Here is a 14060-nt window from a genome sequence, read left to right as displayed (position 1 = left end):
GCCTGCGCCGCTCGCCAACTACAGCGCCCAGAGTGCCCCGCGGCGGGCGGCCGCTCCGCCCCGCCGGGCCCCCGGGGCTGGCGCTGCTATGGCAACGCTGCGCCGCCGAGCTCGGGCTGAGCGCTCGCCGCGCAGCCGGCCCGGGACAGGAGCGCTGGGCTGGGCCTGCCTCAGCCGGGGTCGACAGGGAGGAGGGAGGGAAGGGGCTCCCTGGAAAGGAGAGGCGGGAGCGACTGGAGAGGAAAAGGCTGCAGAGGGGTGACGGGGCTTCCACATGAAGGACTCCCAGAGCCTTTCTCTAAGGAGCTGCTTTCCAGCAGGTCAGTCCCTAATAGTTACTGGAGCAGGAGGTTATTCCTCCCTAACTGCAGGACTCCACAATCAGGAAAAAAACAGGCTTAAATCATGGGAAAAAAAAAAAAAGGCTTCTTTTTTTTTTGCCATTGCCACGTTCTCCTCCTCAGCCTCCATTCTCTCAGAAAACTGCCCTATTTTGGCCAGTGTACCCCTACCCTCAACTAAGGCACTCAAGTTCCTGCACTGTCCTCCTTCCAGCTACTACAGATACACTATTCGCCCCTTACAATGCAGTAGGTACCTGTAAGGAAGAAGGAACAGCAGCTTCTCTGGCTCTCTCTGACTCACCTCAGCACTCAAGGCTGTCAGTAAAGGAACTGGAAGCAACACCTGCCACCTTCTCCCTGTGAAACATTTACACACAATAACATCTATCTGCATAATAAATATTTTCTTCTAAAGACAGAAATCAGTCATAAATGGTACTCAGGAGACAAACTGATGAGAAAAATTCACCTGCTTCTGAAAGGAGTGGAGTTGCAAGGGTCACAGTGTGGATAGAATGCCTCACACAACACAAACACTTCAAGTCCAGTGTTTCAGGTTGTCACCATGTGCTGGTTTTGGCTGGGACAGTCAATTTTCTTCATAGTAGCTGTTATGGAGCTGTGTATTGGATTTGTGCTGGAAACAGTGTTGAAAGCACAGGGATGTTTTAGTTACTGTTTACACAAAGCCGAGGTCCCTTATGATCCTCATAACACCTCAACAGCAAATAGGCTGGGGATGCACAAAGAAGCTGGGAAGGGATACAGCTTGGACAGCTGATCCCAACTGACCAAAGGGATGTTCTATACCACGTGAAATCATGATCAGCATATAAAGGTGACAAGGAGAAGAATGAAGAGGAGAAGATTCAGAGTGATGACATCTGTCTTCCCAAGTAACCATTACACATGATGAAGCCCTGCTTCCTTAGGGATGGCTGAACACCTGCCTGCTGATGGGAAGTGATTAATGAATTCCTTCTTTTGCTTTCCTAATTACAGTGTCATTATCTCAACCTCAGACTTTCCTCTCTTTTATCTCCTCAGTCTCATTGGTGTCAAACCAGGACACATGGCAATACAAATGCTAACATATATATATGCAAACAATGCAATTCAATACGTTATTTCACAATCCAAACCACAGGTTCAGGACTTCAAAGCACAATGTTATGCTTCAAAACATTTTACAACACCTAGAGCCTCACCAGGATGGTCTCTTCTTTGAGAAGCTTTAATCACACCAGTATTCCTGAGATACTGGTTCATGTCAACAGACTATAAATGAAAATACCAGCTCAATAAAAATACATATTCTCCTATAAATGATAAAGTTTTGGGTTTAGAATACGTTTTACAGCCACACTGCAAGATAACTAATTGTGGCAGGATGGAAGAAGTCAGCCATATTCACTAACAAGACCATTTATCACAGGATTAATTGACCACTATGCTACAACACCACATTACAGATTTATAATTCTTCCAATTACCTTGTTTGTTCAGCCCAAACAAATATTTCAAAACAGTATGAAAACATTCAACGTACCTTGAGATTAAAAAGAATGTTCTGCACAAGGTAAAATCTACCTCTGGGCTTCCAATTGAAGGTTTTCCAGACTGGATGCCTGAATTAGAGTATCTAAATTCACTGTTTCAGTGTCAGATGTGCCAAAGACTATGAACAATAAAAACAGAGGAAAATATCTAACCTATATAAGATGACTTTCAGTTTTGGTGGAGACAAGAAATATAGGAAGTTAACAAGTGTTGACTACACGGAGTTAACTGAAGCTGTTTGAACACCCATTGTCTGGGCTTAGTATATATTTCCAGACAAACATTGTTTTCATTTAGTAACTTGAATTCAAGTATCAAAAGCCTATTTTAATACTAAATCCACCAATATTTCAGAGAAAGGAAAAATATTAAATCTTTGTATCAAAACTATATATATCTAATATCACATATGCAATCTTTTACCAATTCTAGAGGTACTGTGAGTGAAATAAACATGCATAGCTAACAATATATTGAAGAGAACTAAAACTCCTGATGCCCTCGAGAGGAATCCTCCTCAGAAAGTTTCTATTTGTTTTTTCTGTTAAGAATCTTGTGTTGTTCCTTGAATTAGATGTCGAATCTTCTCAGCATCTTTTTCTATAGCTTCATTTTTAGGATCAATCTTGAGAGCTGCTTCATAATCCTGGAGACCTAATACAGATATATTAATAAGAATGTCAAGCAACTAACTGGAAATAACTGCTCCCTAGTCATATGCATAACATAATGATCTTGAGTTTTGCTGTTGAGCAAGATAGAATCAAAATGCCATTAGGTTTAACTTTTGTCAGTAAGTATATTTATATTTTGTTTCTACTATTTTACAAAGCTTTAGTGGAAATACTTTGCCACATAAACGTTTTCATTTACTGAAACATGAAAATGAAGCCTCTGAATACACACACACATATATATATATACACACACACACTTGTGTCTCCCTGATAAGAGCATTCTAAAGTGTTCCACAGACAAGAGAAAGAAAATGGAGTGACAGGATGGAACTGCATGAAAATAAGAAAAACCAAAAACCTATGAATGAACACTAGAGCTTGGGGAGAAAAAAAGAAAACCACAAGTACAGGAAGTAAAAATAAAATCTTGCTTAATTGTCTTTTTTAAATAAGGTTTCCAAGTGCAAATGATGCTGTAAGGAAATGATAAAGGGATGTATAGGTAGGAAAATGTAACCAATGTGAAAAGCTTAGTATTTTAACATCGACATTTTGAATATTCTTTACTTTCTATTACGCACTTGTACAATTGCCTTACAAAACTAAACTGATTCTTAAAGAATTCAGTAGCTGCACTGCTAGTTCAAATATTTTTACACGAAATCACACACACTTGTTGAAACATTTTGTTCATCAATATGGGTTTCATACATCAGTTGACAAAGATAAGTTACTAGGTACTTCACAAGCCAATATTTTACAAACTGTGCAGGTTATTTTAAGTTAATTTGGACATAGTGGAAAAATAACCCCAAAATAAAAGATTGCATCATGAACAACAAAACCAGTATGCAATCTAGTTCCATATCAGTTCGTACCCTACGTTTGAGTGCTTCCCTGTGCTGATACCTCATCTCTGACCTCTCATTTGTTCCTCACTAGTAATACCTTCCATGGCCACCAGGCTGCTATTGCTGTTATGCACATAAAGACTGACCCAGGAGACAAAACAGGAAACACAAAACTCACTAAAGCCTTTTCCTCAATGGAATCTGTAGTCCTTACATCAATTTTCTTAAAAGTTTCATGTCTCTGGAGGGAGCCTTATCTGTGGTAATTATGTGAAAGTAAACGTGCCTGCAGCCTCCCAGGCCACAGCCACAGCTGCAGTGAATTTCTACTGTGCAATCACAGCCTGCTTGGACCTAATGGGAGACAGTGGCAGGAGAAGAGAAATATTTGACTTTGCTGCCTACTTATAAAGTGATAGCAGCATTATAGGATTGAATAACAAAATTAGGATTTCCAGAGATGACCCAGTCCGTCCCCTGGGATGGGACTTTGTCTCTCTGGTCTTCTTAAGGGAACCAGAACCCCCCAAACTACCACAAAGTGTAATTGCAGTTAGGCATTAAACAAATAAACAACATTTAAATAAAAGCTCATAATAAAAGAGACAGACTGTATAAGCCTCCTTTAAAAATAAAGGAGTAAGCATTCTCATTTTGCTAAACAGAACTACTTGCATGTCACCATCAATCCATGTGCATAGTTTCACAAAAGCAAGGTCTCACCTTCAGTATATAATTCCAGCTGGCAAAATGCTGTTCCGCGTCTCACATACGCTTTCACTCGAGCACTGTTGTTATCAGGAACAGGTGGTGTCAGCAGTTCTAGTGCCTTTACAAGTGAAAATACCCAAAATATTTAGAGGTAGATTTTCCATAAATGCGTTTTTTTCCACAGCTACACACTTCTGTCACCTAATTATTATTATTATTATACAGTAACATAATAACTACTCAAATAAAAGTAGAGAGTAGCTATTCCAATTTAGCTCTACAGCTAGCAAATCTGGTCATTAAGATTTTTATCTGCTACCCCACTGTTCACTAGATATAGTTCCATTGCCAGAGCTAAAAACTGACAAATACAAGTGTTTATTACAGTCAAATAACATATCCTATTCTCATGTATGATATTACATCCCATGTTACAAAAAAAACCCAAAAAGGCAGCCCTAAGAAAACCTATGTTGTAGTAGTAGCTGCTAGAGAAATAAAAAAGCTTCAAGCCTCAAGTACTTATTAGTTCAAAAAACAGTAATTCTGGGAAAACGTTATCCAAATTATTCAAGTTCCATTTGAGACCACTCCTCTCTCATTGCAGAAATAATGGAAGCTAAAGCATCAAGACGATACTGCCCTCCTTTAAAAATGATAGTTTGTTGGGGGATTTGTAATGTATCATTCTCACCACCAGCATATTTCTTTTTTAATTCCCACTATATGAAAACACCACAAATTAATGCAAAAAGGTACCTGTATTTCCTTTCTTTCTCAGTTGTCTTTTTGGTTTTTTTTGTTAAAGTGTACATATTGCTACAATATTTTATCTATAAGGAAACACGTATTCAGTCAACCCATGACCATTCAGCTGAAATGTGTGCAATTGTTCAGGGTTTATTTTGTTGTTATTTTGATTAAAATTAAAGTTGATGAATCAATCACTATCTAATTTTAATATTTCACCATGGCTTCAATAAGTCAATTTCTAATTTTAAATTTTTGAATTGCACTATTAAATATTTTACAGATCTGCTTGACAGAAGTGTCCAGTAATAAACCACAGTCATGTATAAAGTGACAATCCAAGAACTTTCATACTTATACCTTAGAGGAATCTTCAATGGCTTTATGCAAATTTCTCAGTTTAAGGTGGCAAGCAGCACGATTGAGATACAATAGGGGAAGCTTATTGTTGAGCCGTATTGCGAGGTTATATGCATTTACAGCTGCAAGGTAGTCTCCTGTTGCAAACATTTTGCTAAGTATAAAACAAGAAGTGAAATGTGTTCTTTATACAAGATGATAAATCACAAAATAAACAGCTACACATTGTTAACAACTCCTTTTTCAAAAATCGAAGTTTTAGCAGCCTTTCCTTTATAGCTTTTTCTGAGAACACAGATAAAGTTCAGTCAAACTTGATGTTGACAATATAACACAAGATGCAACAAAAATTGTCAATGCTTAAAAGCAATGAAGAGCAGCAAGAGGTGGACACATCTATGTATACACAGGACTAATTTTGAAAGCTATGTATCTGATTATGATCACTTAATCAAAGCTTTCTGTCTAACACAGCTATATAAGCAGACCAATATTTTTACCAAATTCCTAGAGTTTTTTTAGACTGATGTTGCACCTCTCCACAAAAAATACAAAATAAAGGAAATCCAAGTAGGTATAATATAGCACTGACTTAATTGTCCTCACAGAAGAATAAGTATTATGCGTTCACAATGATTTTGTCCATCATGAGTTTCAACAATGGCATCTCAAGGCATTATCAGATTCAAACCCCATAAGCTGACAATAAATTCTCTACTAGGTAGACATTCTAGGATAAATACAAAATATCAATACTAAGCAAAGGACACACACACTATATAGCTAATACTTAAAATACATCTTCAAATGGAATCTAACTTACTTTCCTTTGTCTTTTAACCAGTCTGGATTCTTCTCCTCTTCTTTTAAGTCTTTCAGCTCAGACAAATCAGCACTTACTGTTCTTCGAGCTTCTGCTTGTTTATGTAGCCACTGTAAATATACACATGCAAGTATCATTTCTGAAGGAAAATGAGCACTTTGCTTTCTTCTCTTCACTCACTCCTATCAAAAGAATTGTTTGCCACATATGTTGAACAGAGAGAAACATCAGGTATGTTTCCCCAGATATTTTATTAATATATGAGAACTAAAGCTGCTGCACCAGTAATACTTTTGGGTTTGGTTGGTTGTTTCAGAACCTTCTAAATTACTCTGTTTTCTTTCAATGCAGCTCCAAAGAGTTAACTGTGAGCTTCTTCCTAAGAAGACAGAATTTAAGGAATCTTAAACATAGCAGAAAAGACATTTCAAGTTTTGTATTTCAGGGAATTAAGCTAATATTGCTGCCTTTTTTCCCCACCCTTCCCAAAATAAAAGGAACATGCTGTTGATTCTTTTCCACAATCCAGTGTCTGGTGAAAATATTTGTTATATAAAAGTGTTTCTTTTTAATCTTAATTTAAATCAGACTGTCTTCTTTGCAAGATAAGAATATTGCACAAGTAACATTTCTGTCAACTTACTGAATACACAGTAAATAGTTCACCACCTTGGAAGGCAGCAGAAACATTATACTAAACCATAGAGCAATCCTTACCTCCTCCTCTTCTGCAACGCGAGATTCTCGCAGAGGTGTAGGAAAAACTCGTGATGTAAAGTTGATTTTAATTGTGGCAGCAGATCGAGGAGCTGGTAACTGTTCCTCACTTAAATCTTCTGAAAACATACTATAGGAACCATGCCCTGTGAAAAAAATTGGTAGTGCTGGAAATGAAAAATGAAACAAAAGAGAACTTTCTATTTTTCTACTAAAGACCAGAGTGCAACTAATTAAGAAATAGTACACCTTAGAACTAAACATCTGATATGCTGAGAAAGGTTCTTTTAAAGGGAGCGTTCAAAAAATGTTTGCTCTTGCTACATCATGCCATCTAGTTACTGGCTACTTTATCTGTTACAAATGAAAAACTTCTCTTAGCTATCTCTGTTAACATATCATTCTCTGATGGAGCAACTGCAAAGAGCTAAACTAACCTTACTGAAACAAACAAACAAAAAAACCTAGAAAACCCCAAACAACAATAATAAATTAAGTATTTTCTATTGGTTTAGCTCCCTGAATTGGCTCTTTGTGGAGCCAAGACATGGGACAGAGAGAGTGAAAGGAGATAGCATCTTTCTATCAAAACCACAGTTAGGTAACACAGTAACATGAACTTCACCCTCTTAAATTCTGCATAACACTGGCAGAAAGGCTTTCTGCTTTAGTTTTATAAAGCTTAGACCAAAACCAGCCTTTGTATTTTCAAACTTAAGAGCTGAGAATTCACACACTCAATAAACTGTCTGAAAATTAAGATGCTAAAATAACTGTAAACTAGAAGAATTAGCTCAATATGGTAAAGACATGTAAATGAAGAATCAGAAATATCTAAAATTTAAGTTTAAACCACACTTTAAAGAAATATATCATACACTTAAATAATACAACCTTTAGTAGGTTTGAGTCTGGTCTTAGAAGTTCCCTCATTAGGAATCCTAGATTGGTTATTTTTTCCTTTTTTCTTCTCATTAAATTCTTGTACTTCTTGATGTAATTCCCTTTCTTTTTGGACTCTGTTCTGCTTCTCAGCTTCTTTTTGCTTTTTTTTCCACAACTCCAACTCTTTAGTGACCTTCTGCCGCTCTTTTTCTTTCAGGTCTTCAATTCTTATTCTTTCTGCTTCTTCTAGCTGTTTGAATAATAAATCTATGAGATATGTGTATCTGAAAATAGCGAAAGCTACCCTTATTTTTACAGTTTCCTATCCCAAGCATAGTGTCTCTTTGAGACTGTTACACAGGCAGAACATGTACAGTGTTACTACTAAGAAAAAGTTGGTTTGGTCCAAATTGCATATGCAATCTTAACATTTCATTATAGACTTTAAAAAAATCCCTTCTTAACACAAATAAAGTGACTGGACTTTCCACTTACACAAAAATTCTGAAGGACGTTTCTGAAAGTACACAAAAAACACAGAAGGACAAAGATACACACAGATACAGAGGCAATGAACAGCAAGTGTGATGTGAAACAAAACAATGAATAAACAAGTTTGGGTTTTTCTAAGATCAGTATTCCTGACAGTGCTAAAAGACTACGCACTTGTTCTGACACAAAGGCCACAAAAGATTAGTTTTGCCACATTAATGCAATCTCCTTTCATATGACAAAACTCTGATCTTCTCACCAAACACTTTCATTGGTATTACTAATGGAAAATGGCAACTTCTAAGTATTCTTTCTGTATCTTTTTCATATGTGGGAATGGTATGCTTTCAGTACAAAAACACACCAAAGTTCTCCACCACTATAATAAAATTTTGTACTTTTTATACTTTTAAAGTTACCTTTAACCAATCAGCTGTAATTGCTTACATGTATACATATTGTAGAGTTCCTTCTAAGCTTACCTTCATTGTGGCCTCCAAAGCGTATTTTTTGTGTTCCTGTTCTTTAACTTTTTTTGCTTCTGTCTCTTCTTTTGCCTTTTTGTGGGCTTTTACAACAGCATCCTGTCTTAGATATTGCAGTTTCTCCTTGCTGGCTTCAAAAAAATAAAAAAGGCAATTTATACTGGAAGATCTACTGTTATAAGTATCATATTCATAGAACTGGACTCTTTAGGAGTTGGTTACACACAAAAGAAATGCAAGTTTTACAGGAAACGTTTTTTCGCACACTGAAGCCAGCAGATTTTGTCTATTTTCATGCACTTTCTATTTTTAACAACAACCAACAAAGTTCAGCTTAGCAGGTATCTAGCAGCAGATGTTTCACATTGCTTATAATTCTTTGCAAAGCTCTGGAACAGTTTGGGTTTCTTACCTGCAATCTACTTTCTCAGCAAAGAACTTACCATTTGCTAGAGTTAAGGAATCCCATATGGCCACTTCTTTTTTATACAGAGTGAAGAAAATTATTCCATTTCCAATCTTTGCAGTGCTGTTTGTGTCATCAATAGGAGCATACAAAAAAGCTTCAAATAAAAAAGGAGGGATGCTTACCTATAAAAATATAATTTCCAATTTTACAATTTTTAATGGCATGTCACATATTCAAAATACTCACTGTGTGCTTACAACATCTGCTATTGACAAAGCAGTAGAGATGTTACCTATTTTATTAGACTACATGAGATTGAAAAAAGTTGGTTCTTCAGCATGCAGAAGTAGCCACAGACACCACATTTAGAATTATTATTCTAAATGTAACCAAATTACTCTAAATATAAGCAATTCTAAGTATAAGCAAATGTGTACAACTCAAGCCACGTATGAAAGAAAGAAGCATCTGACACCTGTTGAGTAGCAAGGGCATTAGTACGGAGAACAACAGTAAAGCCACAATCACTAGCGTTACGGGTATTTAACAGCCGGAAGCACACAGAGGAAGAGTATGGATTAAGGATTAGAGCAGATTATAAACTCGACAGCTTTGCTGTGGTGCATCAAGCATGAGCATTTTCACAGAGCTATAAAGCGACGCTAAGGTACAGGTCCGTGGGCACGACACAGCTCAAGGCGGCGCTGCCACCGCACCGCACAAAGCTTGTGTCGCCCCACCTTCAGGTACTGGTCGGTGCAGAAGATGTTGGCGGGGCTGACTGGAAGGCCGCGCAAGGGCAGCGAGAGGTAGACGGCGGCGGCGGTCTGCCGCCAGCTGTACTCCCGCAGCCACACCGGCATAGCGGCGCCGTTGCTAGGGGAAGCCGTTTCCAGCACGACACTTCCGGCGCCTCCCGCCCGCCCCCGGAAGCGCTGCGGGTCCCACCTCCGCCTTGGCCAATGGCGCTACACAGGCGGGGCCGGCCCCGAGGCGTGCGGCAGGAGGGGGAAGCCAGCCCGGTGCTCGGTACGGCGCTGCTGGAGCGCGGTGCCCGGGGCCCCTCGGTTCCCCTTCCCTGCCTATCCGCAACGTGGCAGGGGAGGCGGAAGAGCGGCGGTGTGGCAATGCCGCGGGCGCCCCAGGAGCGGGAGCCGGCCCTGCCGGGAGCGGCCCATCTGCTGACAGCAGCCAGCCGCAGTCCTAACGAGCCTGCCGCCCACCTTCTCCGCTGCCGAACCGGCCGCGCACCCGGGGCTCTCCAGCCTGCCGTGCCGCCCGTGGCGGGCAAGAAAGGTAGAGTGCGGCACCCCAGCGGACGGCGGGGCGCTGCAGGAGCCAGTGAGGGTGAAACAGCTGCTCCTGGGGCTCACAGCTAACAGTGCAGGAATTGTTTCGCTTGGAAGAGACCTGTGTGATCATCCACATAACCGGTAACGCAGCACTGCCAGGTCACCATGCCCTTCAGCACCGTGTCTACACAGCTCTTCAGTACCTCCAGGGATAGAGACTCCACCAGTTCCCTGGGCAGCCTGTTTCAGGGCGTGACAAGCCTTTCAGTGGAGATTTTTTTTCATAATACCCAACTTAATCCTACCTGAGCATAACCTGAGGCCACCTCCTTTTGTCCAGTCACTTTGTTGCTGTGGAGAACACACCTCAGTACAGTATCTTTTCAGGTAGTTGTAGAGAGCAAACATAGTACCTTTTGCTGTCCTAAAACTTCAGGAGATTAGTTGACAGATGCTGCCCCACTGACTACCTAAGTGAACATTGGTTTTCCTCACTGATATGTAAGGAGAATAGGAGCCAATGCAGCTCTTAGATATTTCTGTAAAGAAACCACTATTATTTTGAGAATTTCTGGTAAAAATTACTAATAGCTGAGGACTGAAACTTCCAGATGTTCTCTGAAAATGATCAGGTTATACTAAGCAGCCCCACAGTATTTCCTCATGGCACTGTCTTATTTTGTGGATTTAGTAAAAAACTCAAAAGAGATTTGCAGATTGTTATTCAACCTTCCTCAAACAAATACTGTCTGCCAAAATAAAGTCTAGTATATAGAAAGCAACTGCTTCGGGGAATTATGGGTTGAAAGGCAAGCCCAGCATATTTTTGTAAACATTCAGGCATGTGCAAGTTCCTCAAAAATACACAATTACTTAGGACTATTCAGGAAAAAAAACCAAATCAAAACAAACCAGAACAAAGAAGTGTAGTTTCCCCCCTTTTATTTAAAACCTGAGTTTAGCATTATAAGCATTAGCTGATTTCTGCTACGTGTCACTAAAGATTTAATTACATTTTACTCTCTATGCTGCAAAGCAACATTCAAATGGTAATGGTGCCTTCAAAGTAATGCATATATATATATATATATATATATATAAAATACGGGTTAAAACTTTTTTAGAGCAGGAAATCCATTGCAACTGATATGATTTCTGGCTTATTTTCCAGCCTCACCCACGTTAATATCATTTGAATGAATGCTTGCACAGACTGTGTTCTGAACAATTAAATTAAATTCGTCATTCCAAGAGCATTCAAAAGTATAAGAGAAAAGTGATTTAAGTAAATTTGAAATGCTTTAGGTATTTTGGGCACGTGACCTTTTCTTTTAAAGCCTCTTTTTAAAAAAAAAAACAACAACTTTAAAACATCATAATAGAGGTTTTCAGACTTACGGTAGGATCTGCACCATGGCATAGGAGCTTTGTTACCAGCTGCAGCAGCAGAAGATGAGATCTCTGTGGTTTATAGTTCTGAACCTAGACTTAAACCATGACATCTTCATAAACAGCCTGCTAACAGTCTAGGGAACTGTAAGACAAAATAAGTAATAGAAGCTGAGGAAGGATTCTTCCTGTGAGAACAAAAATCCTCCCATTTCTTTTAAGTCTGCTTCGTGTTACCTTTTAGTATCTAAGGTGTCTGTATTGTAAGACAAACTTCAGGCAAGTGCAGACAAGGAAGAAACAAAGTTCTAAACATCCCTTCTGTGCTGTTGAGTTTTTTATAGACGTTTCTCCACTCTTAAGAAATGTTCCTTTTTTTCCTGGAAAGACTCTTAGCTTGCTTACGTTTCTTTTACATAGCTTTATCTTTCTTGCTGACCTCCAAAGCTATCACAGTTCAATTACATTGAAACTGAGAGGCCAGAACAGCACACAAGAGTTAAAAACCTACTTGGCTGCTTCCTAAGTTATAGAAGGGTTGGGGATTGGAGGGGATAGCATTTTGGTTTAAAGCAGGGTGTTCCAGTAGCAGCATTGACTAGAATGATTATACTGCAATAGTAACTCAAAATCCCCTACCATTCCAGAATGCAGCTGTAGTCATCCGGAACACATCCTTCAGTTTTGGAGAGTTCATTCACAGATAACAGAAGTCTTAGATCTGCTGAATACCAGTCTTCTGTATTAGTCATCCAGGTGTGATTTTTTAGCTTAATCACAGAGAATATACTGAAATTAAGCAGCTTATTATTTATTCCTGCCAGAAAGAACACATTACATATGCACACTTTACAAGATAGGACATAGTTATGGTTACCCGTGTTTGATGTTCTCAAGTTACACAAAACAGCTCCAATACATTAATAAAAAAGCTTATTTAAAAGCTCGTTTTCCATTGCAGAGCTTTCTGTTTGACTTGCAGAAGGCACAGCAAAGGTCAGTAACACACTTCTATGTCAAAGTGGCAGATTTAGCTGCTAAAGGATACAAAAAGGACTTTAAAGTCTTGCATTGATGTCTGCAGAAACACCACCTTTGTCATATACATCCCTCATTGCCAGTTCTCCTGGACAAATTACTGAGCTCTTCCTAGGACCCTTTGGCAAAATAAATCAAAACAGGTCTATTCAGGATTTTGCCAATCAAAAGTGCAAGAAACTTTGTAGTGAAAAAGAGATTTTTAAAAAAATCCTGGAAAACTTTATTCTTAAATTCTTATCTCCTGTGCTATGAAAGATGGAGAGTTATATTCCAGTCAAATCTTAATAATATATTCTGGACCATTCAGCTGCCAATACATACACCCATGGGTCATTTCAGGTGTAATGGCTTCAGAGGCTTTACTATATGGGGAAAATGAAAGTAAATTCTTTATATGGTACACATTTCCTTATCTTTAATTTAATAAATAACTTTTTTTCCTTCCATCCTTCCTAAATTCTCTCTCATGCCTCTATAATTTTCTAGAGTAGGAGTATTTTATGAATTGGTCTTTATTCCAACAAACTGTTTTGCGCATGCAGCTTAAGACCACTCATATCAGTTGCTTTTGAAGATTACTGTTAAGATACTGATTTGCTATGTGTTACTTTTGGCATTTCACCAAACACAAATAGGTTAGTAATAATTTTATAAATTAGAAAAAAAAAATCAATCTTTGCCTAATCTTTTCCCAAGTACAAAAAGCTCTTAAAGATCTATTCAGCCAAATGATGCCTGAGCCTTCCTTCCTATCCTTTTAAGAAAGAAATGGGTCTTATGGTGAAAGACCTCTTCTCATCTTCCTTGATGTTACTTGAGCTTACTGCCCTTACAGAACAATGGACCTCTTCAAGAGCCACAAGGTAATTTTTCTGATCAACACAACCTCATGCTGCTTCTCATATGATTATGCCTAATGAAAATGCATTATCACAAGCAAAACAATAAAAAAGTTAATTTAGGCATCTTTATAAAATCAACAAGCAACTTCCCCACAAAAATTACCTTTATTTTAAAATAAACTGAAACCAGATAACAGAAAGCGACAGCTACATACAGTGCTGGACAAAATATACCATATACACTTTCCAATAATGCTTGAATCAGATTCTTATTTATGTTCTTCTAAAAGGTAAAACATCACATACTGTTAACAAAAAAAATAAATGTCAACAATCTTAATCAGCTTATATTTTGCACTGTTTGGATGGCAGCAGATTGGTAACTTGCCTTTTTCGATTCATTGTTAACATTGCATGAAAAATGCAGACCAA

General features: G+C 38.5%; 1 protein-coding gene across 4 annotated transcripts; it reads right to left on the bottom strand.

Moving 5' to 3' along the window:
- Positions 1-1560: 1560 nt before the first annotated feature.
- DNAAF4 (dynein axonemal assembly factor 4) lies at positions 1561-13679 on the bottom strand. 4 transcript variants are annotated; one of them, XM_064157566.1, is made up of 10 exons: positions 12385-13679; positions 11755-11838; positions 9099-9246; positions 8653-8786; positions 7688-7928; positions 6794-6939; positions 6077-6186; positions 5254-5407; positions 4156-4261; positions 1561-2558 (listed from the first exon to the last, which is right to left on the bottom strand). In XM_064157566.1, exons 1-10 carry the CDS (start codon positions 12385-12387, stop codon positions 2449-2451), a joined length of 1236 nt encoding a protein of 411 aa, XP_064013636.1. In that variant the 5' UTR covers positions 12388-13679; the 3' UTR covers positions 1561-2448. The 4 variants fall into 4 exon arrangements, with proteins under 4 accessions (XP_064013636.1, XP_064013637.1, XP_064013635.1 ...); XM_064157567.1 differs by lacking the exon at positions 12385-13679 and having other exon boundaries at positions 9099-9218; positions 11755-11880; XM_064157565.1 differs by lacking the exons at positions 11755-11838; positions 12385-13679 and adding an exon at positions 9805-9969.
- Positions 13680-14060: the final 381 nt, after the last annotated feature.

The sequence above is a fragment of the Pogoniulus pusillus genome, chromosome 17 (genome assembly GCF_015220805.1).
Source record: "Pogoniulus pusillus isolate bPogPus1 chromosome 17, bPogPus1.pri, whole genome shotgun sequence".
NCBI classification, from domain to species: Eukaryota; Metazoa; Chordata; class Aves; order Piciformes; family Lybiidae; genus Pogoniulus; species Pogoniulus pusillus.
Note: the sequence above shows the minus strand (reverse complement) of the source record. Positions and strands in the feature narration are given on the sequence as shown.

What these genes read in the sequence shown, in the direction of transcription:
- DNAAF4 (XM_064157565.1), bottom strand. Translation starts at nt 9,927, where the DNA reads ATGCCGGTGTGGCTGCGGGAGTACAGCTGGCGGCAGACCGCCGCCGCC. An exon ending in GCACCGACCAGTACCTGAAG is followed by an intron (nt 9,247 to 9,804) that starts GTGGGGCGACAC and finishes ATATTTTTATAG; the next exon opens with GTAAGCATCCCTCCTTTTTT. An exon ending in CCATTGAAGATTCCTCTAAG is followed by an intron (nt 4,262 to 5,253) that starts GTATAAGTATGA and finishes TCACTTGTAAAG; the next exon opens with GCACTAGAACTGCTGACACC.